The following is a 27,583-nucleotide window of genomic DNA, read 5'->3' as shown; positions in this document are numbered from 1 at the left end:
TGGGGGAGAGCATCTGGTGGTATAAATTGTTATAGCCCATTGAAATCAGTGGGACTGTGAAAAATTTACACAACCCATGGTCTGCCTGACATCTGTAACGACTTCAGGCCGTTTCTTTGTGTTGCAAATGCTTTAAAGCAGCAGTGTCTTGTACTAAATGCATTCAAGCTTGTTTCTTGTTATTTGTCTTCTTTTGGAGGGTTTATCGGCGATACCTACAGGTCCAACTTTCCGTGGAAACAGGCTCAGAGGAGAATTTTGGAAAGTGCATAGCCGGGGGGTTGGGCAGCAGAGGGTTTTGGTGACGTGGTGTTGTCTTCGTTGAGTTTTCCGCTGCAGCACTTGGGGAGCTGAGGGTAGTGTTGATAAGTTGGTTGGGTCTGTAGTGGAGAAGGCTTTCTCCATCGCTATCACCTATGTCGTCTTTATCTCGGTGTTAATCAGCAGTGCGTCTGATAATGTGCTTAGTTCCTATCTTTTGGGATGAATCATTTGATACACTCGTTCTTAATTCCCTTTTCTTGTTCCCTGGCAGGCTCCTTACCCCTCAGGACAGAATGCAGCTCCAACCACGTTGGTGTACCCTCAAGCCCCTCAAACAATGAACACCCAGCCTCAGACCCGCTCGCCGGTAAGGAGCCCACGTTTGCCTTATCTTCTGTTCTTTCTTCCTCGTTTGTGTGTTTCTCTGTGTGTATGTGTGTGTCTGTAGCGCTTGGCCAGTTCTCTGGAAAGCGCGTTTTACTGAACTGGAACCGCATTCCAAATGGGAAATCTTTATTGAATATTTCAGACGTTGTCCTGGTAGGATAATGTTCCTTTTAAAGTGGCCTATCAGAAAAGAAGCGATGAAGGGTTTCTCATCTGTGTTCAAATAACACAATTTATTTTTAGCATAGGGGCTCTCAGGTTCACTTCATTTTAGAGTTTAGATTCATTACCAGAATCTTTCTCTTTTCTTCATTTTTTTTTTTTTTTTTTCTTCAAGGAAGTATTTGATAAAGTGATAGACCAAAGATCAGTAAGCAAGAGCGATTCTCTGCAGCAGCACTCAGGCTCCAGTGGCCTCTGGGCGTTACACCCAAATCAGTGCCGCTGGATCAGTTCTAACCATTTACTGCCGAGCACCCTGTAGGTGCTCACGCATTTAGCATCGAGCTTCTGCATACCCAGATCTTTTTGGGGTGAGCCCCTTCAGGTTTGGTTGTCCCCCGTAATATTTTTTTGGGGGGAGGGGTGTTGGTTTTTTTTTTTGTGTGTGTGTGTATTGTCATACTGCTCTGCTGTTGTAGGCCTTTGGTTCCCCAAACCAGCCTCTTTTTGGGGAATCTCTGCTCGTAGCGCAGCTCCACACGATGCTAGGTGACCCTCCTAGGGCATCAGGTGCTTAGTCCAGCTTCTGGAGGCATGGTAGCTCACCATCACCGTGTCTCAAGCCTCAGTTGGCCAAGGGAGGAGCTATCCCTGCGCCTCTTGCAAGTCCACATCTGCGTCGTCACGCTTTCAGGTTACCTATAAAACCACCGCACCGTTCCCAGCGCTCTTCTCTTCTTAGAGTAAGATGAGCGCTGCTGCAGCCTCCGAGACACAAGTCTTCTGTTTGTCCCCATAACAGGTATACATATATACGTGTATATACAGGGCAAGCTTTCCCCCCACGTGCAGCTGCACTGATGGGCTTGCCCCGCTTCTGGAGGTCTCGCCTCCAGGGGATTCGCAGGAGGGTTAGTTCCGAGGCCCGTTAACCTCTGTGTTGATGAACCAGCCAATGAACATCAGTTTGATGAAGTTTCTGTGATGTGGACAGCTATGAATTTGTAAGCGGATCCCCCTCCACCTCCTTAGTCCCCCGTTCTGATCAGTAGCGTGCGATACTGATGGTAAAACCCCCTCTTTTGTCAGTAAGTATAATCATCTTCTTTCTCTTTAATTGTTGAAAAGCGCAAATAAGTTTATATGGTTAGAACTGGAGCAAAAACCTGACTGAAGAGCTGCATCTCTAAACCAGTTTTTTTGACAGCCCAGCAGAACAGTGCCAATACATTGCACAGACAACTGGAAGAGGAGGAAGGTTTTGGAACAGAGTCCGGTTTACAGGTCCCTGGCTGGAAGAGGCTGGATAAAATACTGCATTGTAAGCAATATAACAAACTGTACTCCTTCTTGCAGGCAATTGTGCCGATGGCACTGTTTTTATTTCCTCCTTTCTTTCTTTATTATTATTTTATTTTTTACCACCTCTTTTTTTGTTGGCTGATCTACAGAAATGCACTGATTTTGCTTCTTTGCTTAAAAGCATGAGCTACCGTGGCAGTTTCTGCCAAGTTCGGTGGTGACGCAAGGTCCCAAGTTGAATTGCAGTTGGGAGGGTCTGACCTGGTGTAGGACAGAGACCACGGCGGCTTTGGGTTTGCCACTCAACAGCGAACGTCTTCAGGAAATTCGGCCAGAATACGTGTCAAATTGTAGGGCTGTGGCCCCGTTACTGAGGAGGTATTGAGGAAGAATTTGTCTGCAGTTGTCAGCCATTTTTCTATTGTTTTTTTCGAACTCTCCTGTGTGCAGTTTTTGCCATCTGCTCTGCTAGTGACCATTTCCACCCCCATTACTAAAAGCCACACCCATAACATCTCATTCCACCTCCCCACCCCAAAACAAATGCAAGGCTAGCTCAGTCCTGAACTACTCTTGCATTTTGTTCTGGGCTTGATCTACTTTTATTTTTTTAATTATTTTTTTTTTAATTTATTTTTTAACCGTCTTTTTTTTGGTGGCGAGGGGAGGGTGAAGAGGGGACGAGGAAGGCGGCAGGATGTCTTTGCCATCCCCAGGCTTCCATAGCGCAGTCCCGTCCGTCCCGCAGCTGGTGCGGGTAGGTAGGCTGTTGTGCTAACGGGGTGGATCCAAACCCCGCTTCCTCGAGCAGCCGGAGCTTCCTCCATCCTGTTTCTGCATCCAAGGGCCCTTGGGAATTGCACGGTTCAGGCTTTGCTGTTCCTGCCAGGACAGCTGCCTTTGCAACCCAACTGGCTTCGTGTTTTCTCCCCGTCAGCATCGTAGCATCACTCCGATCGCAAGAATTTCACGGTGCGGCTCCAGCTGGGGGAAGGAAAACGAAATCAGTGTCATTCAGCACTACTGAAAATTATCCGTTAGCTCTTGCTGATGCCAGCCCCGAGCACCAGGGGATGTTAACACAAACTGTCCGGTTCTAGGAGGTCTGCCAAAAAAAAAAGTGATCGGAGAAGGGTGTTGGAGTGATCCACAAGTGGTTGTTTTCAGAGAGGCTCCACATCAGCAGGTAGAGAACGGGCCCCACTGGCCACAAAGCAGGGAGCAGGGCCGTGAAGAGTGTGGGTGGCAGCAACGTAGGACCCAGGTTGCATAAAGAAGTTTTCCTTTCTATCTCCTACCTTCACTGGACAGGGAAAAGAAACTCCAAGTGTCTACTTTAATCCGAGCCAGCAGTGACTACAGTTTGTTCTGTTGCTTACAGCTACTAATAGGATTAAATCCTATCAACCTGAATTATTTAAAAAAATTATAAATTAAAAAAAAAAAAAATCAATAGCCAATGGTGACCAGTGCAATATAGATTAGGGTATTTTTCACTAACTTTGAGATTTTGTTTTATCTCCTTTTGTTGTTCTTGTAACGCGTATTACTTCTCACCCTGGAACGTACTTCAGCTTCGTAAGATGTAAGCTTCCAGCTCTTGTTTTAAACGCAGTGAGAACAAAACTTTACTGTGGAACAGTGATGAGAGGTACTTTGGCCCCGAAATGAAGCAACGCAAGGTTTTTACACCCCATCATTCTCTTTTTAATTATTTTTTTTTCATTGGTGTAGAACATGGAGTGTGTAGCCCTGCCGGAAAGGCTTCTGTCAGCCCTTCCAGGGTAAGCTTCGTTCCCTTTTCTCAAATGCAAGACATTTGAACTGGTTTTGAGGAGTTTTTCCTTTAGGGAAATAAGGGCTTGAAGTGCATTCATCTCCCGAGAGTCGTCCAGGTGCCCATTTCTCCTCCCTGTAGGACCCATCAGCAGAGCCGCTGTCCTCTTCACACCCTGAGCCTTGGGAGGATGCTGAGACTCTTCGAGCGCTTCTGTCCTGCGGTTGCTATTAAAATAGAAATTTTAGCTCTTTAGTCTTACAAGACAATCATGCTCTGCTTTTTTTCTTTTATGTAAGGCTTAGGGAAGATTTGCAAGGGTGGGAAAACTCTCTATTTGGTGAATCAGTGCAGGTCATTCCTTATAAACTCTTGTACTAGGAACAGTCCGTGTGTGCATATTCTCGTTTCTGAAGGTTTTTATGACTTGTCATCCAAGTGTCACGGTGAGGTGAAGGTAGAAGGAATATATAAACTCTGGTATTAGTAGACTGGTTCTTGGAAATCTTAACTATAGGCAATTAAAATGTTTATAAAGGAGAAAATCAGCTGGACCAGTGAATATTTACACTTTGCTTCTCATGTTTGGTGACATTAAAATAGCTGGGAGGTAGGGCTGCAAGTGAACCCCAGTCCACTTTTTCTTACCAAAAAAACCCTCTTACTAAGAAAATAAATAATTAGAGGCCGGTTTTGACCACTCTTCTCAGGCAGCAAGTAAAACGTACCGACGCAGCAGAGGTGGACTGTACCGAGTGCTTTGGCACATGCATTAAGTTACTGAGCCTCACAACCAGCAACAGGTAGAGGCACGTGGTGGGTAAAAAGCCACCATGGGATCTCGTTCCGTTTGCTCCGTTTAATTGCTGGAGCTATTATCAATAGATTTATCTGCTCTCATCGTGGAGCTCTGCTCGTTACACTGCAAATAAAGGGTTTAAATGCCTAACTCGGCTTCTCGAAGAGGACACCTTCTCATCTTTATTTCTATTTTCCATTTCTTGCATTCATTTTTATTTCTGTTTTAACAATCAGTTACTTATGGAAAAATGCTTTTAAGGTTTACTGAGCATGTTTCAATTCTGATTCCTTTCCTCCGTGTGTGACCCAAGTGGGTGGGAAGTGATTTAGTCACCTGAGCTCAGGGCTGGGAACCAGGACCTCCTGTGCTCCATCCAAGCTCTACCACCGATGCCTTCAGCTCCCCAGGGACATCGCGGGTTAATCTGGCTCCTTCGCTTTCAGAGGGGGGTGACAAATCCAGCTCGTTGAGGAGGGTTGTATTGTGATCAGTACGGGAAAAAGGGAAAAAAAAAAAAAGCTGAAAACGAAATTGCACTGTGTGTACATGCAAAGAATTGCTGACCTTCGCCTTGCAGGGAGTTTCCCGCTGCCCCCTCGCCGGCAGGACACTACCTGTGCCTACCTGGCTCTTAACTGCTCTCCAGCCATCAGTCTCCATCCTCTGCTCCCACCAAATATTTGGAACGGCTCTGAGTCCGGCTGCTTTAACCATTTACCTCCACCTTAAACAGTTTAAAAATCTCCACTGCTGCTTGTTTTAAGTTGGGTTTTTTTTCTGTTTTATTGGTTGTTTTTTTTTCCCCAGGCAGGGTACCGAATGCCTGCATTCATAAACTAGAGTGCCTTTAAAATAACCAGCAGCTTTGGCTGTTTATCTCCCAGCTCTCGAGCAGCACACTTGCCCCGTAGCGATGTTCACTCGTTAGATCTCAGTACCTGTCTGTCACTGTCCTGCAGCAAAGCTTTTGACTGTTTTGTGGTTTGGTTGTTGTTTTTTTTTCTCTTTTTTTCTTTTTTTTTCTTTTCTTTTCTTGTGGGTTTATTTTGCGTAGAGTGTGACATTTTGGTTTCGTTGTGGTGTTTCTGACTCTTTGTGCCTTTCCTTTTGTGTTTGTTTCTCCCGCCTTTCCTCAGTTTGCAGCGGGGCCTCGACCTGCCCATCACCAGGTACAGTACCCTGCCCCTTCCTTATCACCCTAAACTAATTGCCTGGGGGAGGCGGGTGGGTGGAGGTGGTTCACCCACTAACTCAGAACGAAGGCTCGCTTCGGAAACCAGCCCCGTTAGTAGATACTAGCACGTGCCTAACCCCGCTAACAAGCTGCCTGCAACGCCGAGTAACGCTTTTAATTCTCCGTTGGTGTCACTGCACTCACTAACCACCTGCTTAACGCCGTTTCGGTAGGAAAGGAGAACCTGTAGAGATTGTTGCCAGGCCTTCGTGAGGTTTGCTTGCCTTTTCAAGTCGCTAGAAACTTTGCCGAGTATTTCCCAAACTAGGTGGTGGATTAAGTTGCCTGAGCTGAAGAGGTCAACGAGAACCGGGCGTTCACATCCCTGAGAAAACCCAACTTTTCAAACTCAGAGCAAGGCAAATGACTTTCCAGTTCACGTGTTTCTTGTGTGATACACCTGGTTATCTGTTACCATTACATTGCTTGATGTTGGTTTTACTCACCCTGTGAAAGCCAGACATTTAGGAATCTTTGTAGTATTCCTGTTGCATGACTTTGGACTGTGCTAGGAACCACTTAATTAAGAAGAATGAAAATTAGGAGTAGCTCTGGCTCATGAAGCTCATGGGCAGCGCTTATTAGGGTGGCAGAAATACCCAGAGGACCTCTTCAGCGTCGGGACAGATCCCTTCTGTCCTAATCGGGCGTCCAAAGTCTTCTCCACCAACCCCTACGTTTATCTTTGCCAAAACCCCTTTCCCCTGAGGACTGATTTTGCTGCTTGTTGTAGCTTTCGAGGGGACAGAGGTGGCACTGCTGGGTGGAAAAGAGGAGGAGAGTCATGGCAAGCGCAGGAAAACTCTCCCAGATTCCGTTGTTTCCGTGTCATTCTTCCTTCTTTTGGTTTGGAAGGAACTGGTTTGTTTCCACCAGGTTAATCAGAAAAAAAAGCAACCATTAATTGATTAATTCCAGTGATGTTGGGACAGGGGCTTAAGTCACGGAAGGTTTGTTTTCAGAGAATTATTTTGTTCTCACTTCACTCCTGTTAATCTGAGCAGTTTAATACTGTAGAGACGAGCACCTTTGGGAATATATTGTCTCAGGAGAGCAGGTAAGTGCATTAAGTGGGCCCAGCCACCCAAAAAAACCTGATAATCTTTGTTCCTTCCACCTCAGAGAGCAGCATGGAGGCAGGCATTCTTCCAGAGCAGGACAAAAAAAAGGCTTAAAAAGTGGAATGAGGCCTTTGCACTTGTTTGCTCGCAGGCAAATGTCATGTGAGAGAGAGAGAGAAATGATTTTTGTGCGTGGCAAGGGATTGCATTGGCAGGCGGCGGGGGGGGCATGTTTGCAGGATGACTGGGCGACGCAGGGAGCGACGGAATTAGGGTTGTGTTTAGACACTTTTGTTCTTGACCTCGACTTCAGGTCTGTGATTGTGTTGTGCGACACCAAAAATGCATCGCTGTTCAGGAACTCGTTAGCTCTTCCATGGGTTGTTACTATATATTCACCGTCAGCCTTTTCATATTCCTTTAAAAGTTACCGAGCTCCCTGCGAGCAGATTTTGGACCACGACTCTCGGGGCATTGCAGCCCTGGAGGAAACAATTTCAGCACTTGGTGGCTTTACTGGTGTGGCTGTACCACCAGTCTGTCAGAACTCAATTTAAAACTTTCTTTTGGACCCAGTTATGACCCTGCCTGCAGGTTAAAACTTGTAATTTTCAAGTGTTTTCCTGCTTTTGTCGCTACATACTTGACTGTGTTGCAGTTGGATTTTTTGACGCTGTTACGTTTGAAGACTGTTCACGATGAGCTGAGAAAAGCTGTCACTGTTAGAAAAACATTTCAGGCTTTATTCCCAGTTATATCTGCGACATGCTGGATCAGGACTGGCACAGAGAAAGCTGGGCTATTGATGAGCTGTTTACTTCTAATCCAAAAGTCTCTGCCCGTGGCGCGGGTTGGGGCTGGAGAGAGGGAGTTTTGCCACTGACCCGTGCAGGAAGGTCATGGCTGTTGAAGCGAGTTCATCCCGAACCGAAGACTTAGAGTGTGCTTGAGACCAACGTAAATAGTTATTCTCACATGGGAAACTTTTAACATGCTTAAATTGTGTAATGTAAGCAGAAGGCTTGGAGACGGAGCGTTGGTAACCTAAGAAGTACTGAATAAGTAAATCGGCCGTGGCGGTGTTAATATTTTTTTGCAACAACAGAACGCGCTCTTCTAAGGAAGTGGCAGCAAGATGAGGTTTGCAGCAGTTCCTGTGTCAATCCCAGCATGATTTTATTAACTCGTATTGATTCTGTGTCTTTTTCAGTCAAATAATGGTCTGTTCCTTAATATTCTTTCCTGTAATTATTAGATCTTTAAAGCACTCAAATAAGCACGGTTTTAAGCACCTGAAGTTGACTGGCAACTTCATAAGCGATTTATTTTCTGATGGGAATGCCTGCCCTGGTAGCTCTAAGCCACTTGATGCTATAGAAAGTGTAATCAAAGTCTGTACGAGAGAAAATACTAGAATGAGGTTTAGGATGCTGTGCGAAGTAAACGGCAGCTGAAGTCAAATGAAAGTAGCTGCAGTGGTTCTGATGAAAATCAGTAACCCTTGATTGCACTAACACGGCAACCTGAGAAACTGCTGAAAAGTCTCGTTTTAGAGGGGAAAGAAAACAAGCCCTACAGAATGTCTTGTGGCAGTATTTTTAAATATTCTTTCAACCTGCGTTTTTCTTGAAAAGCTGTAGCGGACTCAGCTGCTGCCCTGCCCGGGCTTGCTGCTGTCTCCCACTTTGTGCGTGGAGCATCCCTTAGTTTTTCCTTCTTTCTTTCTAAAAGTGAGGCTCTTGAGTCACTTTGTTGCTTCTGATCCTCATGAAGCACACTTGAAAATAGCAGGTTTTTTCTAATCTGAAATCCGAAATGTAGAATAACCCTTAATTTAAGAAGCGACTTCAGGAGCATAGGGGCTATTTTAAAATGAGTGCTCAGAAGAGGCCAGTGTAATTGAAAACAGAAACAAGAACAACTAGAAACTGAAATGTCACAGTTCCCTTTCTGACTTATAATTGTGTTTGAGATTAGTTTACTGGTTGTGGCAGACTAATTTAGTTTGAGGTTGCTCGTGTAGTTTGCTCCAGTTTTAGCTTGGGGTTACTCGAGTTCTTTTGGGTGTAGCTTATACAACAGAAAGCTGGGTTTGGCCGGGTACTGTTGTTAAAAGGCCTTGTGATTTGGAGAGGTCGAGAATCCACTCCCTGAGCTGGCTCAAGACTAACCATTTTGTAGCCGTTTGGAGTGTCTTGAGTTTAGAAAGCAATTGGAAACGGCAGCCCTCGTCGTTTCTCAGCCTTCATCCACAAGCGTGGAAAGGAGCTACAAGCTTTAAATCCCATGGTTCACACAAAAAGGGGTTTCCCTCCCATTTCATTATTTAGTAAATAATAAAACTGGGAAAGTCTGAGGCAGGAGGGAAGAACAAGTCTCATGGTGTGCCCAGAGGGCTGCACTAGGTTGCTGGTGGCCACTGGGGAAGCAAGGTGCAGACCTGTGGACTTTCTGCTCCAGCTCCTGCTTCTGGCACCAGATCTTTACAGCTCCAGGCTGCAGCTCCTCAGCCAAGCCCTGGAGCCTTTGTTGAAGTTTGAAAAATCAGATCTAACGTGCCAGCTTTCATCTGCAAGCAGATGTGATTCCCACCATATGGCCTGTGCAGACACCTCCTCTGCTCTCTCCCAGGTCAGGGCTTATCCCACCAGCCGCCTTAGTTGGACCAAAAAGACTGAAAACGACTAACAGAGCTGTCTCGGGGTGCGAGAAGCTTAATTGAAGCGGAGAGCTTGCACGTGCAATTTGTTTTGATGGTGTTGATGGCAACTTCTTGAACTTCCCTTTTGCTTTCTTTCTCTGACACCTTCTGCAGGGCTTTGTGGTCCCACAGCAACTGCCAGCCCTGATCTGATCTAGAAGAAAAAAGGCGGGTGCCTATGCACCTTGTGTTTGACGGGCTAAGCGTAGCACAGATTTGTTTTCAGTGCCCTTATCACAAGTTTATTTTTCAGTGAAGCTTTTGTAGTAGGGAGGGAGTGCTCCACAGACGTTTCACTGGAAGTGATGGCTTAGAAATGCAGAGTAAATAGAAAATCAATTAAAATGCGGTGGTGGTTTGTCAGGAGGAGGTTGGTGCCCTCTTTGATCATTGATTTTTCTAGATGACAGCCTCTTATTTGGCTGGCCTTCAGCAGACTTTTGACACGGTCATGTGGGAAGAAGATGGAGCAGTAGAAGATGATGGTTAATAAAAAGATACCGGAGCATGTGTATGTAGGGAGTGACTAAAGTAGCAGATGTCAGGGTAGCGCTGAGTGGGGTAGGCAGGAGGTTAGTAGTGGATTTCCTTAATATTAGTGTTATTTACTCTGGCACAAATAGCAGGTATGTGTCTGCAGCAAACTTGATGAGTACAAAGCTAGAAAATGTGGTTAGCCCGAGGATGCTGTGCAGGGGGGACCGGCGTGATGGAAGCAAGGGGTAATCCAGCATCGCAAGGTGCAAGCCCTTATGGTTCCCTGCCAAGGAGAAGGTTTTATTCTGTCAAGTGGGAGCCCATCCGCTGAACCCAGCTGTGCGGTGCCACCTTTAGAGAAACCAGGAAAGTGATTTCCAGTTGAGACATGGAGTTATTGCTGCTGTTTTGGGAAGCACTGGGGAAACCGTCTGGCGTGTGTGTGCAGTTCTGCTTTTTTATTTTCCAGAAAGACTTCTTTGAGCAGGTAGGTGAAGGGCTGCGGACATGATGAGAGCTTCTTAAACAAGCAGGCTGGAAGAGTTGAGCTTGAGGCAGCCAATAAAAGCGATGTCTGTTGAGTTGTGCTCTGTAAGTACATTGGGGTATCAACCCTAGGAAGGAAAAAGTTAAGAGACCGTATGGCCCAGTAGTACTGGCTCCAAGATGATCCCAGAAATCCCTCCCTAACAGAGGTAGACAGATAAGGGGTGGGACCATGACTTGAGGACCATGGCTCAGGTCCTCACTGGTTGCTGAACAACTGTATAGCGAGCTTCACACTAATTTGACCATTGTTAGACATAGCAGGACTTTCGGAGGAATTGGTCAAGGAAGGGTTGGTGTAGCGCAGGGTTTCTATCAGAAGCCTTGCTGTGGCCCAGGGTACCTTCATTCTGGTCCTGAGTGGGTCCTGTATGTGCTCCACTCCAAATCCTGCACTTGTTAGAAGAAATAGAGACAAAATACCTCCATTTTTTTAATCGGGTGCTCTCCAATAGGACATCATTAGTGTTACTTGAAAATGTTGTCTGTGCAGGCACCTGTTTCACCTTGCAAGATGAATTTTTTAGCAAATCATGTCAGAATAGTTGAAACATTTCTAAGAATGACTCTGAATATGGCTAGCCTGGGTTTGGAGGGACGGGAACAAGGATGGAGCATAAAACAATTTGCCAACCAGATGATACTTGTTTTGAGCAGTAAACCCCACGTGCAGATCAGGTGCACGATGCTCTGATGAGACCAGATTTTTCTTGAGAATTTTAGTTTTACTTGTAGGAAGTGGAGTAGCTAAAAGTAATTCAAACTTTGCCAGAGGGATCTCTGGTTGGCACTTCCAAAAGCTTCTGTGATGGTTTTGTTGCTTGGAATAATGGATCTGCTTTTCTTCTTGCTGTGTCCATCTTCCTTGTAGTAACGAAATTCTCCTCCTTTTTTCTCCATCTCTGAATTTGAGCCACCTCTGCGATGGTGTGGGCAGTGTAGAGTATTTTTGAGGGTTTTTTTAACCTAGAGTATCCTCACCAGAGGTCCTCCTTCTGCTGTAGAACAGCTTAGCACTACCATGGTGGTGTTTACTGCTTGATAGAAAAACAAACCTGTGCAGCACCCCGCCTGTTTTGGCGCACAGAGCGTGCTTTCCTTCCTCCCGCCACGGCGGGAAAGAGAGCTGGCTTGTGTTTTGTGAAACGGAGTTTCTTCAGCGTGTCGCCTCGACAGATAACATCTCATGATCTTTTAGTCACCAGTTGCCAGTGACAGAAATGAAAAGCTATCCATAAAGAAGGAGTTTCTGTTGCTGTAAGCATTTCCTCGATGGTTTCAGTGAAGTTATTAGAGGGTTTCAAGGTGCAGCAGAAGTTGAGGCTCACACCGGTGGAGGACTCCCATCTCTTGCAGCAAAGGCTTTTCCGTGCTGCCCTGTGGATGTAGTTACCATCAGTGGAGAGGCAGGTCTCACTTCAACCTCCAGCCCATTTTCACTCTGCAGAAACACAGAATTGTGGTGGCTATTGACTGTTCTTCCTCCACACCCCACTCTGGGGAGACTTCTGCTGTAACCTGCTAACAGGTTGGAATTAGTCGTTCGGTGAGTTGAAGTGAAAGAAGAAAGGACTCCTGCGCTTTTTGGTGTCTTTGGGTATTGAAAAATTGCGGACTCTAGTTATTCACACCGTAGATTCAGTGTGTGCCCTTGGTTCAGGCAACACTCGATGTAGTTCCCCCACAGCCAGACAGTTTTTATCAATGCGGGAGCATGGTAATATGTTGCTCTTCTGGGTTTCTTTCTGCGCCCTCGCTGCCAACCTTTTCTCCCCAAACAGTTGCCTTCTCCTGGCTCAGGTCACACTTGCAGTGGGCCAGGGACAGTTCTTCAGGGTTGGATTAGCAGGGCTGGACGTAAAAGCATTGTGCTCATCTTGATGGTATCTGGATTTCCGAGATAAGGAATCATCCGTGGCTTTGCTGGAGAAACCATTGGCTATGGGGAACAACTGAGGTGCCGTAAAGTCCTCAGCAGCACCAGAATGACCGTTTTTAAGCTCATTGTCACGTCAAGTATAGAGTCATTGCAGCTTCCTTCCGCCCCACCCCATTCTTCCCGAATGCAGAGGCAGATAAGCCCAGCTCATTCCTTCATTCCGTAGTGGTTACCACTCCTTTCTTCTCACCGCTCATAATATAGCTACTCACATCAATGCACTTCATCAGTCAGCAGTCTTCGATGTGATGCATGATGACCTAATTATGATTTTTTTTCTTTTGCTTAACAATTAAATATGTGGCATTTCTTATCCTTCCAGTCTTGGTGCAGAAGTGGAGTCCAAATCCATGATTTGAGCAAGGGTTTCTGCTGTATCTGCTATCTCTCTATCACTGAAGAGAGACCAGAAAGGAAAAATATTTGATGTTTTAGGAACAGAGTAAAGATAAAGTCTTTCTGTAGTAGCATATTTCCTACAGTTAATCATGGTTTGGTTGGATTTTTTTTTCACTTTGAAACTTTCATACTTCCATATAAAACTCTTCTAGAAGAGTTTCTGACCACTGCCTTGGGATTCTGGTAGAAGAGTCCTTGGTACCAGTTCAGGGTCTTTTCTTGCTGTTTCTGTAAGAGGTTAGTCAAAGCAGCGTAGAAAGATGAATGGAATTGTGTGCAATTAGGGTGCATGTGATATCCTATTCCTTCCTATTGATCTGTAAGCTGTTCCATTGGCTTTCTTTCTGTTTCCTGCTGCTTTCTTGCTTCGTTATTGAAGGGAGGATTCAGACCTATACAGGTAATTTTAACTCCTGGTTCTGCATGGCATAAGTGTCTCTCTCACTCGTATCATTACTCCGTTAGTGAATGCATTAATGTCTGATGCATATCTTACCGACTGAGTTTCAAGATTACGAAGGCTCCAGAGCAAGGTCTTCCAGTCCATGAATGCTCCATCCCGTGGATGCTGATGCCTTTCCCAGCGCGTAAGGGTTGAGGACGGAGCGGGTACCAGTGGGTTGCTTGGTTTCCTGGACCTGGTCCGTCTGCGTGGGGCATCACTTCATGCAAACGTGGTAGAAGAGTGCGGTGCCACCCTGGAAGAGGTTGCCACCTTTCTGAAAACGAAGGGCAAGAGAAGTCACCCGGCTCAGTTCAGATAAAGGATAGGCACGAGGCGCCTCTGGCCTTTGTAAAAATCTGGCTTTTCAGCTGTTCTGGAGTGTGTTGGAACAGTTGCCTTGATCTTTTATTTCCCTGGCATATTTATAAAGGTGGCTTTTTTTTGGCAGTCAACCCACCTTATAAAAAATATATTTGACAAAAATCCTTTTCCTAACATTTGCTCTGAAAGTTGAGCTGTATAATTCAATAGATAGAAACTAATAATTATGGGAGTTTAAAGTTTCTTACCTTTTTCTGCCTTGTAAAATAGAGGGCTAGAGCACGATCTTACCATTTACAGATTAAAAGAAATTGTCCTGCAGTTTTCTGAATGTGTGGCAACCCTTTGAAAGTAGTATTATAATTATAATATTGTAATGATATTTGAAATCCTTTCGCAGAACGTCTGACCGGCTTTTTGTTTTCCCTCCTCTCTCCCTACCTTAGTTTTTTCAGAGGCCTCAGATACAGCCTCCAAGAGCCACCATCCAGAACAGCAGCCCTTCCATCCGTCCTGGTGCGCAAACGCCGACGGCGGTGTATCAAACCAACCAGCACATCATGATGGTTAATCATCTGCCAATGCCCTACCCGATGCCTCAGGGCCCCCAGTACTGTATACCGCAGGTAAAAAGACGTTGTCCAGGCCCCTAAGGAACTGCAAAGCACCTTTGCTCCGTCTGGATTTTCTCAAGACCTGTTGTAGAGCTGGGGGGGGCGGGGGGGGGTGTGAAATTAAGCTGGTCGTTGCACATGTGGCCTCTCTCTTTTTTTCTGTAAGAAGTAGTTGTTCTTCTGTGCATGGAGGCAGTAAGAGTAAATTACCTTTCTTGGTTTTGAGGTCCCTCTCAAAACCAGTGTGAAACTAAGCTCTTGGAAAATGTGTAGTGCATAAATGTATCTAAATTGACTTAATAGATCTACAATTACTCTAAAACCTTGGGCCTGATAGAAACACAATATTGCTGAAATCAGGGGAGTGATTTTCTCTCCAGCTCTCATGTCCTCTCTGTCTTGTCTTTAGATGACATAGCTTTACCTCTGTTATTGTTTCTGACGTCTGTAATTAATTGGTTTGATAATTAGATCCCTGTTGATTTGGGGGGCTCAATTACAGGATCTGTGTGCAACAGCATGAAGCTGCCCAGCTCCCTGTAAACGGATGGTTGTTTTTTTTCCCCTCCTAGTATCGTCACAGTGGCCCTCCATATGTCGGGCCCCCCCAGCAGTATCCTGTTCAGCCGCCAGGACCAGGACCCTTTTATCCAGGACCAGGTCCTGGAGAATTCCCCAATGCCTACGGTAAGTTCTGCCTGGGGATTTTGTAGAAAGTATTTTCTGGGTGTGTTTTTCTGTTGTCAAGCTGAAGATTTATAACAGCAAAATGGATTAGCATTTGTTTGAACTTCAAATAGCTGCTCGATTTGGTTGTGTCACAGCCCTTATTATTCACCCTTGAAAAATTCACAATAACAGAGTATTGTTTGTATGAGCGCTTAAGGAAAGGCTGCGACTCGCAGAGCTACCCGTGATCACATGTGAACAAGAATGGTGGCTATTTGTTATTCCCCACTCAATCATTATTATTTATTAAGGTATTGTGAATACATCTGGCAGCCCTGGTTTCCATTGAGCTATGCCCGGAATATGTTCACAGCAATCCAGCAGCTAACATTTCTTATCCCTGCGCTCCTTGTTCGGCGTTTAGCGAGGGAAAAGAACAAGCCATGGGGTTTGATTCGCCGCTCTTATGCTGCAGAGATCGGGATAGTCCAGTCGAAGAGTTTGCAGCCCCTGCACAGGCTGAAATTTGCCCTTTTCATGGGCAGCTCCTGGTCTTGCCTTTTCTCAAGCACAAGGGTTGGGAGATTGCCCAGCGTGGTTGCGTGTGCTGGGATGGTTTGGCACAGTATATTCAGTAGATGTGATTGACTTCCCCAGGTCCTGAGCTTCAAAGCTGCACCTAAAAATTCAGATGCTGCATGTCCAGTGCTGTCATCCCTCCTGCCCGCATCTCACTGGTCCTTGACTCCTCCAGGAGTCACAACTGCCTCTCGTTTGGGTCCCAGTTTGCAGACCCCATGTAGCAGTGGGTGACTGTCCTTCGCTGCCCCATGACGCCTCTTCTCTTGGCTGTCATCTTTTACAAAAAAAGTAATTAAGTCCTTTCTTAATAATTTCCAGTGGGTTGCCATGTACAATATATATCATACTTGCATCACAGGCCCCTCAAAGGTTTTCTGGGGGTCTCTATTTTGATAGTTAAAACATATCAGCTCCTGCAAGGTGTGTACGAGTGAGATGCCGAATTAGGTATCTTGCAGCCGTGTCTGTCACTTCTTTTAAATTATTTATTTATTTACCTTCCTTTGCTCATTTATGGGAATATTCAAACAAAATCCACCAGGATGATACCAGTCATCGCCCTGTTGTATGGGGGGGGGGGGTTAAAGGGGTTTTGCCTCTCGATATCAAATTTGAGGTGTTCCGTTCAGTCGGATTGCCACCTGCCCAGCGGATGCTGGAAGCTGTTGGGGGCAGAGATACTGTGAACTTTCCCCGTGGTTTTACCTGTTGATATTTTGGAGCGTTCAAAGTGAATGATTGCCTTCCAGTCTGATCCACCAAATGAGGAAATTACCCAGTATTCCACATTTTTTCTGCCATTACAGGTCTGCTTTCTTACTTTCTGCTCACTCAGTGCCGTTTGTCTGTCTTGCTTCTGTAATTTGGAAAAGGTTTGCTTCCAGTTCCTTTCCACTCCTGAAAGCGCCTGGTTTCTTGCACAGAGGCTTGTAATCTTTCAGTCCCAGCTTGTTTTTAGGTGGCTGTGTCTGCGGAGCGTCAGCAGGCAAAGCTGGAGCCCTCCGTCACGCAGAGCGTTTTCCAGGCAGAGCAGGTTTAGCCAAGGAGGAGGGTGATTGTGAGTTTGCCTGTAGTCGCCCACCTTCCCCTCCTGTTGCTTCCTTGCTGTTTATATAGGGACTGGAAATGTTCAGTCTCTCGCCAGGCACTGCTCATGGCATTGGGGACAGCTAAATTTATGATACAGACGTGGGTAATGCTGATGGCAGTGGCCTTTCCCATAAACCTTGGGACTTTGTAGCCAGCGTGGCCACTAGACATCAAAATCATCGCCACTGGGCGGGCTGTGAAGAAGGTGATAAGGGAAAACGCCGCAGAAGACAAAACTTGTGAAGATGGACAGTGCATTTTTCTTTTAACTGTCTCTGTTTTGCAATTTATCATTTTCTTTTATATCAGCGAGTTTCCGTGCGACGCTGGGAAAGACCTTGAAATGATGGATGGAGAGGAGGGAGAATAAAACTTGAGTGCCGCTGAACTGGAAAGAGTCAAAAGGCAGGGTGCAGAGCTGAGAAATGCACTTGGCTTGTTGCACAGAAGCTGTATTTCTTCCCAAAACTTACTCTTGCTTTTCAGGATTTGCTTTTTTTAAAGTACTTTGCATAAAGGAAGAGTCCTTCCTTGAGTTACCTGCAGCTGGCTCTCTGGCAGGCATCACCTTACAGGCTATCTGATTAGATCTGGTTTCTAGGAAACTAGAAATCAAGATAATTAACACGTTGCAGGGCTCCCAGGCTTGCTCCTATCCTCTCACGTTCTCCAAACTCCTGTGGTACACCTGGCCAGCTTGGCCAAAGCATTAGTCGGAAGAGTTTGAGGCTTCGTCACTGTGTTTAAGGAGAGAGGCAGGAGGATTCTCGCTTCCCAAGCTGTGAGGACGCTGACGGAGACTTTTGTGCCCCGAGGCCAGATCTGAAGTCACGCTGCCTCCCGTGAAGTTCAAAATGAGAAGTTTATTGAGTCATTTAGGCCACCTTAATTGCAGCATCCGAGAGTGAATCCAGCCAGCTGAGCTTTCAGGAGCTTGATGCCGGTGCCGTGCCACGCTCTCCACTTTCAGCTACCTGCAGCCATTTCGGCAGAGAAAAGTTCTCGTTCCGAGCGCGCAGACGGGGAGCCCGCTCCGAGCTTTTGCTTTCCAGCTCTCAGTTCGAGGAATCCTTTGAAGTTGTAGATCAGATTGGGCTGGGCTGGCTTCGTTTACTTTCTTAGGTTTTACTGTTTGCTTGAGATAGTAATAACCTCCCCTTTTGGTTACAGACACACAGTACGGATTTTCATTCCCGTTTAAAGGTTAGTTCAGCTGAAGAATAAATCAGATTGCTCCAGATGCAAGGCAAGCAGGCTGTCCATCGAGCACCTGTGCCTGGAAGGGAAGAAACCCAGCACCATCTTACAAGTTCACCTGATCGCTGATCCAGAGACAGAAGACAGCTCTGCTCTGCCACCTTTATTTATGTCTGGCATGTTTTTAAAGCACTCAGTTGTTTTGAGCCTGTCTTGTTTCATAAAGAAAAACATAATGAAACTATATTGGATATTATGAATGTAATCAAGAGCACGGTGTAATTTTGCAATAATAACCGTGGTCCTGCTTTTTTTGTGTTGTAGCATGAGAAGAACGTTGCTCGTAATTAAATTTTCTGGCTGTGCTTCAAAATAGGTTGCGGTTGACCTTGCAAATGCTTTGTAATGGTTTGACTGAATTTCTCTACAAAGGCAAAGAAAAAATAAATAATCCAACAACAAACCCACCTGTTTGTCAGTCAGGGGAGTCCAAGGCTGGGCCGCTTTTCTTTTCATGCCTCGGTGATTTCAGCAGCCTCTCTGAAATGGATGCCCGTGACCAGTTTTTCTGTTCGTGGAGGGAAAAAACGAAGTAGTGGCTTAATGGTTTGCCTTTAGGGAGTCGCAGCTTCTCTTTTCGTGGAAGTGGGGAAGAGCAAAAGACAAACCGGTTGCCAGTTGGATGTTTGGAGTTCTGGGTTTTGAAGGGAGCGGGGAGTAGGTGGCCGGTTTTACCTCTTGTGCCTGGTTTTGTTTCATTAACAAAGGAACTGAGTTTTTCACTCTGTCTTGTTGTCCTTTCCCAGGAACACCTTTCTACCCAAGTCAGCCAGTGTATCAGTCAGCACCCATCATAGTGCCTACACAGCAGCAGCAGCCTCCACCAGCTAAAAGAGAGAAAAAAACAGTAAGTGATCACCATTAACTGATACATCCCTTCTGAGAATTGCCCTGTTCTAAGGTTGAAGGAATTAAGAATGGTCTCAAGCTTAAAACTGAGCTTTATCTTCACAGAGAGGCGAAGTCTCACCTTTCACACCTAAGTGCAATTAAACACTGCACAATGCTGCAATCGTTGTCTTATTGTCAATGTTCTATGGGGACTTTCTGCTCCGAGTTTGTGACATCTCAGCCAGTCAAAATGGAAAATATTTTTGCTGGTTTTGCAACGAACATAAGTGAAAGCAGCATTGTCTCCCCGAGCCTGGGATCCTCAGCTGCCTGCGCTGCTGCTTAGAGTTTTACTGAAGAGCTGGGTGGGAATGAGCAAGCTCGGATCAGTTTGGGAGAACGTTGGGAGTTGGTTCCAGTTGAGAAAAAAAAGAAATAGTTCAGTATTACGCCTCAGAAAAGGTAGAAAACCAGTAAGTTGTGGACTTACTTGCAGGTTTGAAAGAACCTGAACACACGACATTGTGAAAGTGGGTAGAGGTTTGAAGATCACACTCCTCCTTCCTAATTCACCAGTGAGAATTTGAGAGACGTGGATTAATGGAATTTAAACTGGATGGATGGTGGTAGGGAATAGTAGAGGCACACCAGGTGAATGCAATGTTTAAAGAGAAAAAGTTAGGGGTGGGCTTGAACTTCTGAAGGAATCATTTCTAAATGACTGAAAAAGAAGTTACTTTACATCACTATGCATGTTAGAGTGGTGTGAAAACATGAAAAGAACTTTTTCCTGGGGAAAAAAAAAAAAACACATGGGACTTGTACGTGTTTCAAAATGCAGAGTATTTGTATCTTTTGATTTTTGAAGATGATCTGAGACGACACTTGATTTGAGAAACCGGAAGAGCTGAACAATGTGTTAGCTGGGCTTGCAAGAAAGGCCTTTTTTGTAGCTGCTGTCAGCAAAGGGTGATGCAACTCTTTTGTCACCTCTTCACCATCCTCTTCAGTCCTGAGGAGTCTCTTATTCAGCATCCAAAACATGACACGGCCACATCATTGATGCCATTTGAAATGCAAAGATGTTCAGCAACGCTCAACTGTGGTTAAGACAGTTCCGTGCCAACGAAGCTCAGTTCTCTGAAGCGGAAAAGCAAAAGGTTTTTTGAATGCCTGGGGTGCATTTCTCTGGATGTGCTGTTTCAGATTGCTAATCTGTGGTGCAGCTGAAGAAATGAGGGAAATTACAGAAGAAGCGACCATGTGTACACACACCCGCATGCACCGGTATTGGTGTTGAGTATTCGAGTACTACAAGCTTTCAGGCAGGGAAAGCTTGTTTTAATGCCACTGACTACTTGTCAGGAGGAGGAGGGGGTAGGAATTCATGCCAGCTCTTAAGTCCTTGTTGCTGTGGTTAATTAAATGTTTTACCAGAAAAATTCCATCAAAAATGAGAGAAGACCACATCTTGTTAACATCCCGAGTACCGTCTGTATATTTACTTGTCTTCCTGACCCAAAGAGTCAAGAAGACACGTGATACTGAGGTTGATAAATCACAAAACCTTTCTGCGGCTAACAACTTTATATGTTGCTGATGGACAAAAGCAGGGCAGTTTCCAGTGAGACCCCTGCCCTTGGACGGATTGCCTCTTGGTTTGTGCTCAGCACAGCGGGGACTTCTGTGTGCAACTTACAGAGAGTTCAACCAGGAGCTTTTGAGAGGGTGGACAAATGATAGCGCTGTCTTCAGGTTTATGAAAATCTTCGATTCTTATGTTGAGGATTAAAAACTCTATTTCAAATTAACCCAGACAGCTTGACCGTTCCACGTATTCAGTGAGGCAGATTGGCTCAACTGTCAGTTGAGGATCCAAATGAGTGTGTTCTCGAGTGTTTTATTTTGGAAAACATTTTTCCTTCCCATTTTGCGGCTGTGAAGAGACTCAAAAAAACCATCCTTGTTTCCTAAATGCTGCTGAGTTTCACAGGACTTTAGTTTGTTCTTCTTGCAGTTTCCCTTTTCTCCACTCAGTATTTTTTGTTTCATTCCCTCTGTGTGGTTGGTACGACTTTTCTCGGCGTGGAAGGGAAAACCAAAAAAGAGCTGAATTGCTTTCCCCCGTTACCAGCAGCTGGGTAAGGTGACTGAACTCCCTGTCTGGGTAAAACGTGGCCTTTTTTTCATTCTTGCCCTTTCCACTAACTGGCAGGCTTAGTTCTGTGGCTGAACTGTCTGCTGAATTTTCTAAGTTGCAGTTATTTTCCAGAAGTAGAGACTGCGTTCTGAGTTACAGGGTCATGCACTGGGGTGCAAGTGTTTAGACCTAACTGGTGTGGTTGATGAGTGTTTTGATTAAATTAGGTTTCAAGATTAAGGGATGACATACCACGCATTTCAAGTTATCGAAACAAACCACATTCCAGCGCCTCTGCAGAGCATCAGTTCAACCCAGAGCATCTCCTCCCGAGTGTAATGGAATTATGTCCTATCCCTGCTTTCCTCTCCTTAAAGCCCAAGGAAAGCGTGTAACAGGAAGACTTGTTTGAATTATTTCTTTGTTCCGTATCGTAGATCCGAATCCGGGATCCAAACCAGGGAGGCAAAGATATAACAGAAGAAATAATGTCTGGAGGGGGCAGCAGGAACCCAACGCCTCCCATCGTGAGACCCACTTCCACACCTACTCCACCTCAGGTAATAAAGTGGCCGCGTAGCCTTCTCCCAGTGATGTCTGCTTGGCTTTGCTGTTTGTTAGAGCCAGTTCCTGTATCCTCCACCCACACCACCGATCACCTCAGACACCTGGATGGTCCTAAATTGTCAATGTTCTTCAAAGATTATTTTTTTCCCCTCCAAGTCATTTTTACCAGCCTGTAGCTTGTAAAATATGGAGCTGCAGTGCTGCCACGAGTTCCCCATCCCTGGTTTTGTATCGGCAGTAGATTTTAGAGCTCGTAAAGCCTTTCAGTGTTAAAGGAGGAGCCAATATGTTTGTGAGAAACGTGGTGTTTCTGTTAGTGTCTTGTGTACCTGAGGAAAGTCCATATCATGCATGGGATTGATTATGTATCTTTAGTTATGTCACTGTCTGTACTAAAGTCTTTCTGCCTTAGTAGCGGTGCTCTAGAGTACCCAGAATGGCTGTAGCTCAGGAATTTTATCGCAAAACTGTGGTAAATCTATCACAGATTTAGTCTCTGTGTGTTCAGCCTTAAAAATGTGTTTTTTCTGATGTAGGAAAAAGCATAAATATCCCAAACTGACATTTTCCATAGCTCATAAATCTCTTCTTGTCACACACCTTTGAGTTTGACCCCTTCTAAGTCTCTGTACCCTCCTTCACCTGAGAAGTCCACGTGTAATGTATGGAAATTAAACTGTTTGGAAATCCTGGTCTGTTCTAGTCCTTTTTGACCCAGGGCCAAAAGAGCGCGCTCAGACTGGCAGACCAGCAGTCCTGACCTGAACGTAAGTCCCCCATGACATGAACCGCGGGGGCTGGACGCGGCTGCATAATCCAGTTAGAAACTGATTTCTGTCCTCTGACCGCCCTTCCCCACCTGCAGCAGGAAGAGGCAACGCCTCCTTGATCTCCCCGTAGCATCAGAGATGGAGAGGAGGCGCGTGGCAGCTGCGGTCCTCTTCCCGGCTGCCGGTTTGGTGTAGCTGCTGTTCGCTTCGTGCATCGTCTTAGTTCTCCCTCTCTTTTTGGGGAGATGGTGCTAAGCCACAGTCTGCTAAACTTACAAGTTTTTGAACAATTGGAGAAGAAACTCTATGGTTTGGACAAGCCTTGGAAGTTGGCCGTGTTTTATTGGAGGTTGTCCACTGCCTGGGGGCCTGATCGGACGACGTGAAGGTGCTCCCAGTGATGGGTGGGCTCTAGAGGAGCCTGGCTGAGGCTGGGGTGCAAATTCTTTTGAGTTCTTCCCTGTTTAATGTCACCGGGTTTTGCTAGCTTTTAGCTGAAACAGCGTTTTCTGAGCCGAAACCTTTACTTTCCCTGCTGCATCGGGGTAGTTTTTCTGCTGACTGTCCTGTGCTGAGGCGACAGCACAAGCTTGCCTTGGGATGCACTGGAGTGGGAGCTTGAGGTTACAGCTGAGCCAGTAAAAGTGTGACTGGGATCACTGAGATGAAGTAAGAGCCTGGCCTGCAGATCTCCCCTCCGTTGAGACCAACAGGACGGTTACGGCTTTTGGCCGTTGCTCGGGTTCAGTCGAACCCTGTTGTTGTATGAAGGCATCGCCATGTGCTTTGGGTCACCTGCTCTCTCCTCCTGATCTCCATCCTGGGCAGGCAGCAGCAAGGCACCATGCTCGAGCCGTTCCTGTCTAGCTGTGGTTTTGCAACAAGGCCTGCAATGCTGGGCCGGAAAAAGCTGGTTTTCTGCCAGAGAGCGGCCTGATGATTTGCAAGTACAGCTGGAAGGGGAGAGAGCCGAGAGCTGGTTACGTATAGAATCAATTAAACTTCTTTCCCAGCATTTTCCGTAGGAGAAGGTGCTAGCGATGTCAAACGTTGGCATGCTGGTGAGGTCTTCCCATTATTTCCTGCTGAGTGAAGGACTTGCCCCATTAGACGTGTGGAAGGGTTGAAGGCAGCCAGGTTGTGTTTGTGTGTGGTGCAGCTAATCCAGGCACTTACTGGCTCGTTTTTGCATTCTGAAATCTATTTTAAGATGCTACAATTAAGTCGAACGGGACGAAATAAACGTTTTTCAAGAGGAGGTTAATAAGCAGGGATTTTTATCAGCGGTAATTTATATGCAGAGCACAGCAGTGATGTCCAATCATCGACTCTAAGCAAGGTATGCAAATGCTCCGTTGTTTAATATCCAGGCTTCGTTTTGATTAGGTACTTGGAACCACTTTTGTTAATCACAGAAGAGCTCTGCAATAGCGCTCACCAGAAAAAGTTCATTAGTGTAACATCACTGAAAATTTAAGCCCACTTAAGCCACGAAATTCAAAGTTACTTTCCCAACAGCATCTCCAATTCATTTCTTTGGAGCAAGTGTAGTATCTTGGATGAAATTGGTTAGTGCCTTAATACCTGTGCTCAGTGGCTGAAGGCCGATAACAGGGATGTTACAAGTTGAACAGTCTGAAATCAGTGAATTTTAAAGACTCATCCATACCTTTGCTTGGAACCTGCTCGGGCTTTTTGTATTCCCTTTCCCCAGCGGACAAAAGGTGCGGACAGGCAGCGTGAGCTTCATATGAAAATACCTGCCGACGGAAATCTAATCAGAGTGAGTCCCAGGCCAATGATATTTTAGAAGTCTGTTAAATTCTAGTAACGCTTCTTTGCTGTTGACAGCCAGGATCTGATTCTGTAATCTCATTATTTAAATGACACAAGCACAGAGGGAGAAATTTGCTCAAGAAGTGCGTGGAAGCTGCTGCTGTGGACCAGTCCCTGTCCCAAATCCTACATTTGAAAAAGAAGCCCTTCTATAAATTTTCTTTCAAATTTTTCATTGTTTTTTTTTTTCTTTTTAAATCTAAAAAGTTTGGATTATTTTTTTAACTGACTCAAAGAAAACCCAAAACTTTGATAACACAAAACACCCTCTCCTCTCAGTAGATGAAGTGCTTAATGTCAAAAAAAATACTGGAATTGTCCAAAAGATGAGCATTGCCGCCAAGACGAGACGTGTGGTTTGAGCCATTTCCATGCTTTTTGTATCTCCTGCTGTGTAGTCGGCGTCGCTGACCAAAAAGTGCTTTAGGTGGAGCCTTCCCAGCACCTCCCCAGTGGCTGCTTAATTGCTAAAATGCTTTAGAGTTCCTGCAAGAGAAGCTGGCAGTAACTGGAGATATTATTTACGTATTTCTAGCAGGACGTTATTTTTCACACTGTATTTTTTGCTGAGAAGATAAATAAAACCCAGGACCACGTATCAAATCTGGCTACGGTATTTACTCAGCACCAACTTATGCTTTAAAAGGTGATTTTCTATGTAAGAAATGCTCTTCTTTTCCTGGGAAACCTCTTCCAAGCATCAGTGAGTCTGTCACACTTTGTGTTTGCTCAGTCCAAGGGCCGTGGCAGGAGAGAGTAACACAGAGCAACTCTTTTAGCGTCAGAAGTCACGAGAGCAGTTTGGAGTGGGTTTCTTTCCTAGAAAGTCTCTAAATGCTCCATTTTGAAGCTGCCAGCCTGTAAGGGTCAGTACTCAAGTACCATTTCTATTGCTTTCTGGTATTGTTCCCACAAATTAAATGAATGTTTTCCAAATTTCTTAAGAAAACGTGTTTACTGGCCCAAGGAGTTTCTAGGCTTAGAGGTTTCTTGTCTGCCAGTCTCCTTCGGTTCCTGTGATTCTTATCACATTCTGCTTCCGGCTGCGCCCCCCCCGCCCCCCCACTTTCGTCCATAAATTTTTCATAAAACGAAACTAATGATCCGTAGAGGGCGAGGAAAGCGTTCTTGAAACCTGCTCATTGGTAAAACTGTGTTTTCTTTGGCTTCCTTCAGCTTTGGCTGGAGGTAGGGATGCAATTCTTCATCTGTAGTCCAGCCGATCTCATCGGGCTCGTTCCTGGAAGAGGAGCAATCCCAAATACAACTTTAAACCTTCACCCCGCTTATTTAGATTTTTATTTTTATTTTTCCAGATGTGCTTTTTCACAGTCCTCCTTTCCCTTTCTGCTACTTGAAGTGGTGAAAAATAGTGTATTGAAGATAATTCACTCTTTATTCTGCACTGTTCAGCTGTAAAAGCTGGAAATGGGAGAAAAAGAGAGTCCAGGAAGAGGAGCAGGTTGCCAGAGAGTTTCTTTTTTTTAGGGAGATAAGTTTTGCATGGATTTCTGATAGCCTGTCCGAAAGGAGGAGTTAGGCACCTGTGTCTTGGGCACTCTTGCTTTATTTTGGTAGTTTAAAAATCCCTTTTCCTGTAGATCTTCCAAGAAGTCAGCGCGGGGGTATAGCTAGGTGAGAAGAGCCACCTGCAAAGAGCTGCGTGACTTTCTGCTTTAGAGTATTAAATTTAAATTTAGCCCCGTTTTCTGGTCCCTGATACGTGTTTTAAGGGGACTTTGCAGAAGTGAATAGTTGTCTTGCCCCATCTATGTTCATCTTAACGTGCACTTAAAGTGCTTTACCCATAAGTCTGAGCGAGTTTGGTGTCGTTACTTAGTCTTACACAAGGTCTTCTTTAAACTCTGCGATAAAATACAGCGGATTTTTTCTGTCTTTATCAAACCTTCATGAACACAAGTGAAGTGTTTGTCCCGTTAACCATGGGGGCGTAATTAAAAGATGTGGTGTCTGCAACAGGCTGTGGCTTTTTCAGTCTTGTGACTTTCTGGTCTTGCAGTTTTTGTTTTTAAATATGGAAAGTCTCAAGCTCACTGATTGGGAACCAGCTTCTCCTGATCTTCTTTAGACCAATGGAAAATTGGGTTTATTCTTGCATTACCCAGCAGGTACCATCCGTGAGTCTGTTTGTAGAAGGCATTGGGTGGTTTTTTTTCATACAACCACACGGGTATAACCAATCTAGATTATTTTCCCACTGTGACAACAAGTATTTTCATGAGAAATATATCCAATATACGTAAGATAGGTGTACACACAGAAAAATATGTCTCTGTATTATGATCTGTGTAGATACATGTATACACTATTCATACATACATGCACACACCTTATCTATATGTAAATAAATATATTAAAAACGAGAGGCCAGGTTGGATGGGGCTTGGAGCAACCCGCTGTAGTGGAAGGTGTCGATGCCCATGGCAGGGGGGTTGGAACAAGATGACCTTTAAGGTCAATTCCAACCCAAACCATTCAAGGCTTCTATGATAAATAAACATACATAGAAATACGAAAGGTGTTTGAAGTAACTGGTGGGCTGAGAAGGGAGTCAAGCCCAGCAAGCAAACTTAAATTGCAGAGAGGTCCGGGAGTCCTTTGGGGTTGATCTGACTTGTTGCAGACTGCACGGAGAAGCATTTCTGCTGCTCTTGGAAGAAGCATTCGGCGAACGGAGTGTGTTAATAACTGCCCTGCTGTCTCTTTCTTGCTGCTGTTAACAATAATCGTCTCTTTTTTTCCCCTTTTCCTGCTGCCTTTTCCTCCCTCCCTTTCCCATGTACTTTTTGAATTTATTCGATCGGTCTGTCTTCTCTCTTTGTTTTCCCTGCCTTTGGTTTTTCTTTTCTATCCCACCCTATTCTCCTCTCCCCACTCGCTTGCTTGTGCTCCATGTTGCTAGTTTTTATGTTCGCACGCTCATTATCACCCTTTTTTGTACTTCAAATCCCAGCAGCTGTCCAGCCAGGTCCCCGAGCACAGCCCTGTGGTTTATGGGACTGTGGAGAACACCCATCTCGCTGCCAGCACCCCTGTCACTGCGACCAGCAACCCGAAGCAAGGTTTGTTGATGGATATTTCCTTCCTGATTATTTTTAGTCATTTTTTCCCCCCTCCTTTCTTGTTTTAGTTTGAATATTTTTGGCATGGAGACAAGCAGTCAGCAGAAATAGGAGGGGAGGGACTTTTCCTCCAGTGGAACATTTTAACAATGTGTTGCTAAGGGAATTCATTGAAATTTGCCAACGTGAAACTGCTTAAAAATAATTGTAGTCAAGCTTATATGTCCTAAACGTTGTTTCAGAGCACCGAGAAGCGTGACCCTCCTCCCACCCACGTGCTATCCTTCAGAAACAAGTGTGTTGTCCGTAAAACACTCTCAGCCACAGA

At 45.2% G+C, this 27,583-nt stretch overlaps 1 protein-coding gene across 11 annotated transcripts in view; it reads left to right on the top strand.

Annotated features, from left to right (window-relative positions):
* EIF4G3 (eukaryotic translation initiation factor 4 gamma 3) overlaps nt 1–27,583 on the top strand; it is a 104,861-nt gene that overhangs the window by 26,387 nt on the left and 50,891 nt on the right. For 3 of the 11 annotated variants that reach the window (XM_086476179.1, XM_086476177.1, XM_086476176.1), the window contains exons 1-8: nt 569–631; nt 2,021–2,134; nt 5,831–5,863; nt 14,264–14,443; nt 15,004–15,118; nt 18,775–18,875; nt 21,437–21,559; nt 27,147–27,255. In XM_086476179.1, coding sequence (XP_086332305.1) covers nt 602–631; nt 2,021–2,134; nt 5,831–5,863; nt 14,264–14,443; nt 15,004–15,118; nt 18,775–18,875; nt 21,437–21,559; nt 27,147–27,255 — 805 coding nt within the window. In that variant the 5' untranslated portion in view covers nt 569–601. Of the gene's footprint in view, nt 1–535; nt 632–2,020; nt 2,135–5,830; nt 5,864–13,430; nt 13,452–14,263; nt 14,444–15,003; nt 15,119–18,774; nt 18,876–21,436; nt 21,560–27,146; nt 27,256–27,583 lie in introns of those variants that run through there. The other 8 variants (XM_086476184.1, XM_086476178.1, XM_086476180.1 and 5 more) reach the window with 8 other exon arrangements.

The sequence above is a fragment of the Leptosomus discolor genome, chromosome 20, assembly GCF_034619465.1.
Source record: "Leptosomus discolor isolate bLepDis1 chromosome 20, bLepDis1.hap2, whole genome shotgun sequence".
Taxonomy (NCBI): domain Eukaryota; kingdom Metazoa; phylum Chordata; class Aves; order Leptosomiformes; family Leptosomidae; genus Leptosomus; species Leptosomus discolor.
This window is presented reverse-complemented; position numbering and strand designations above follow the sequence as displayed.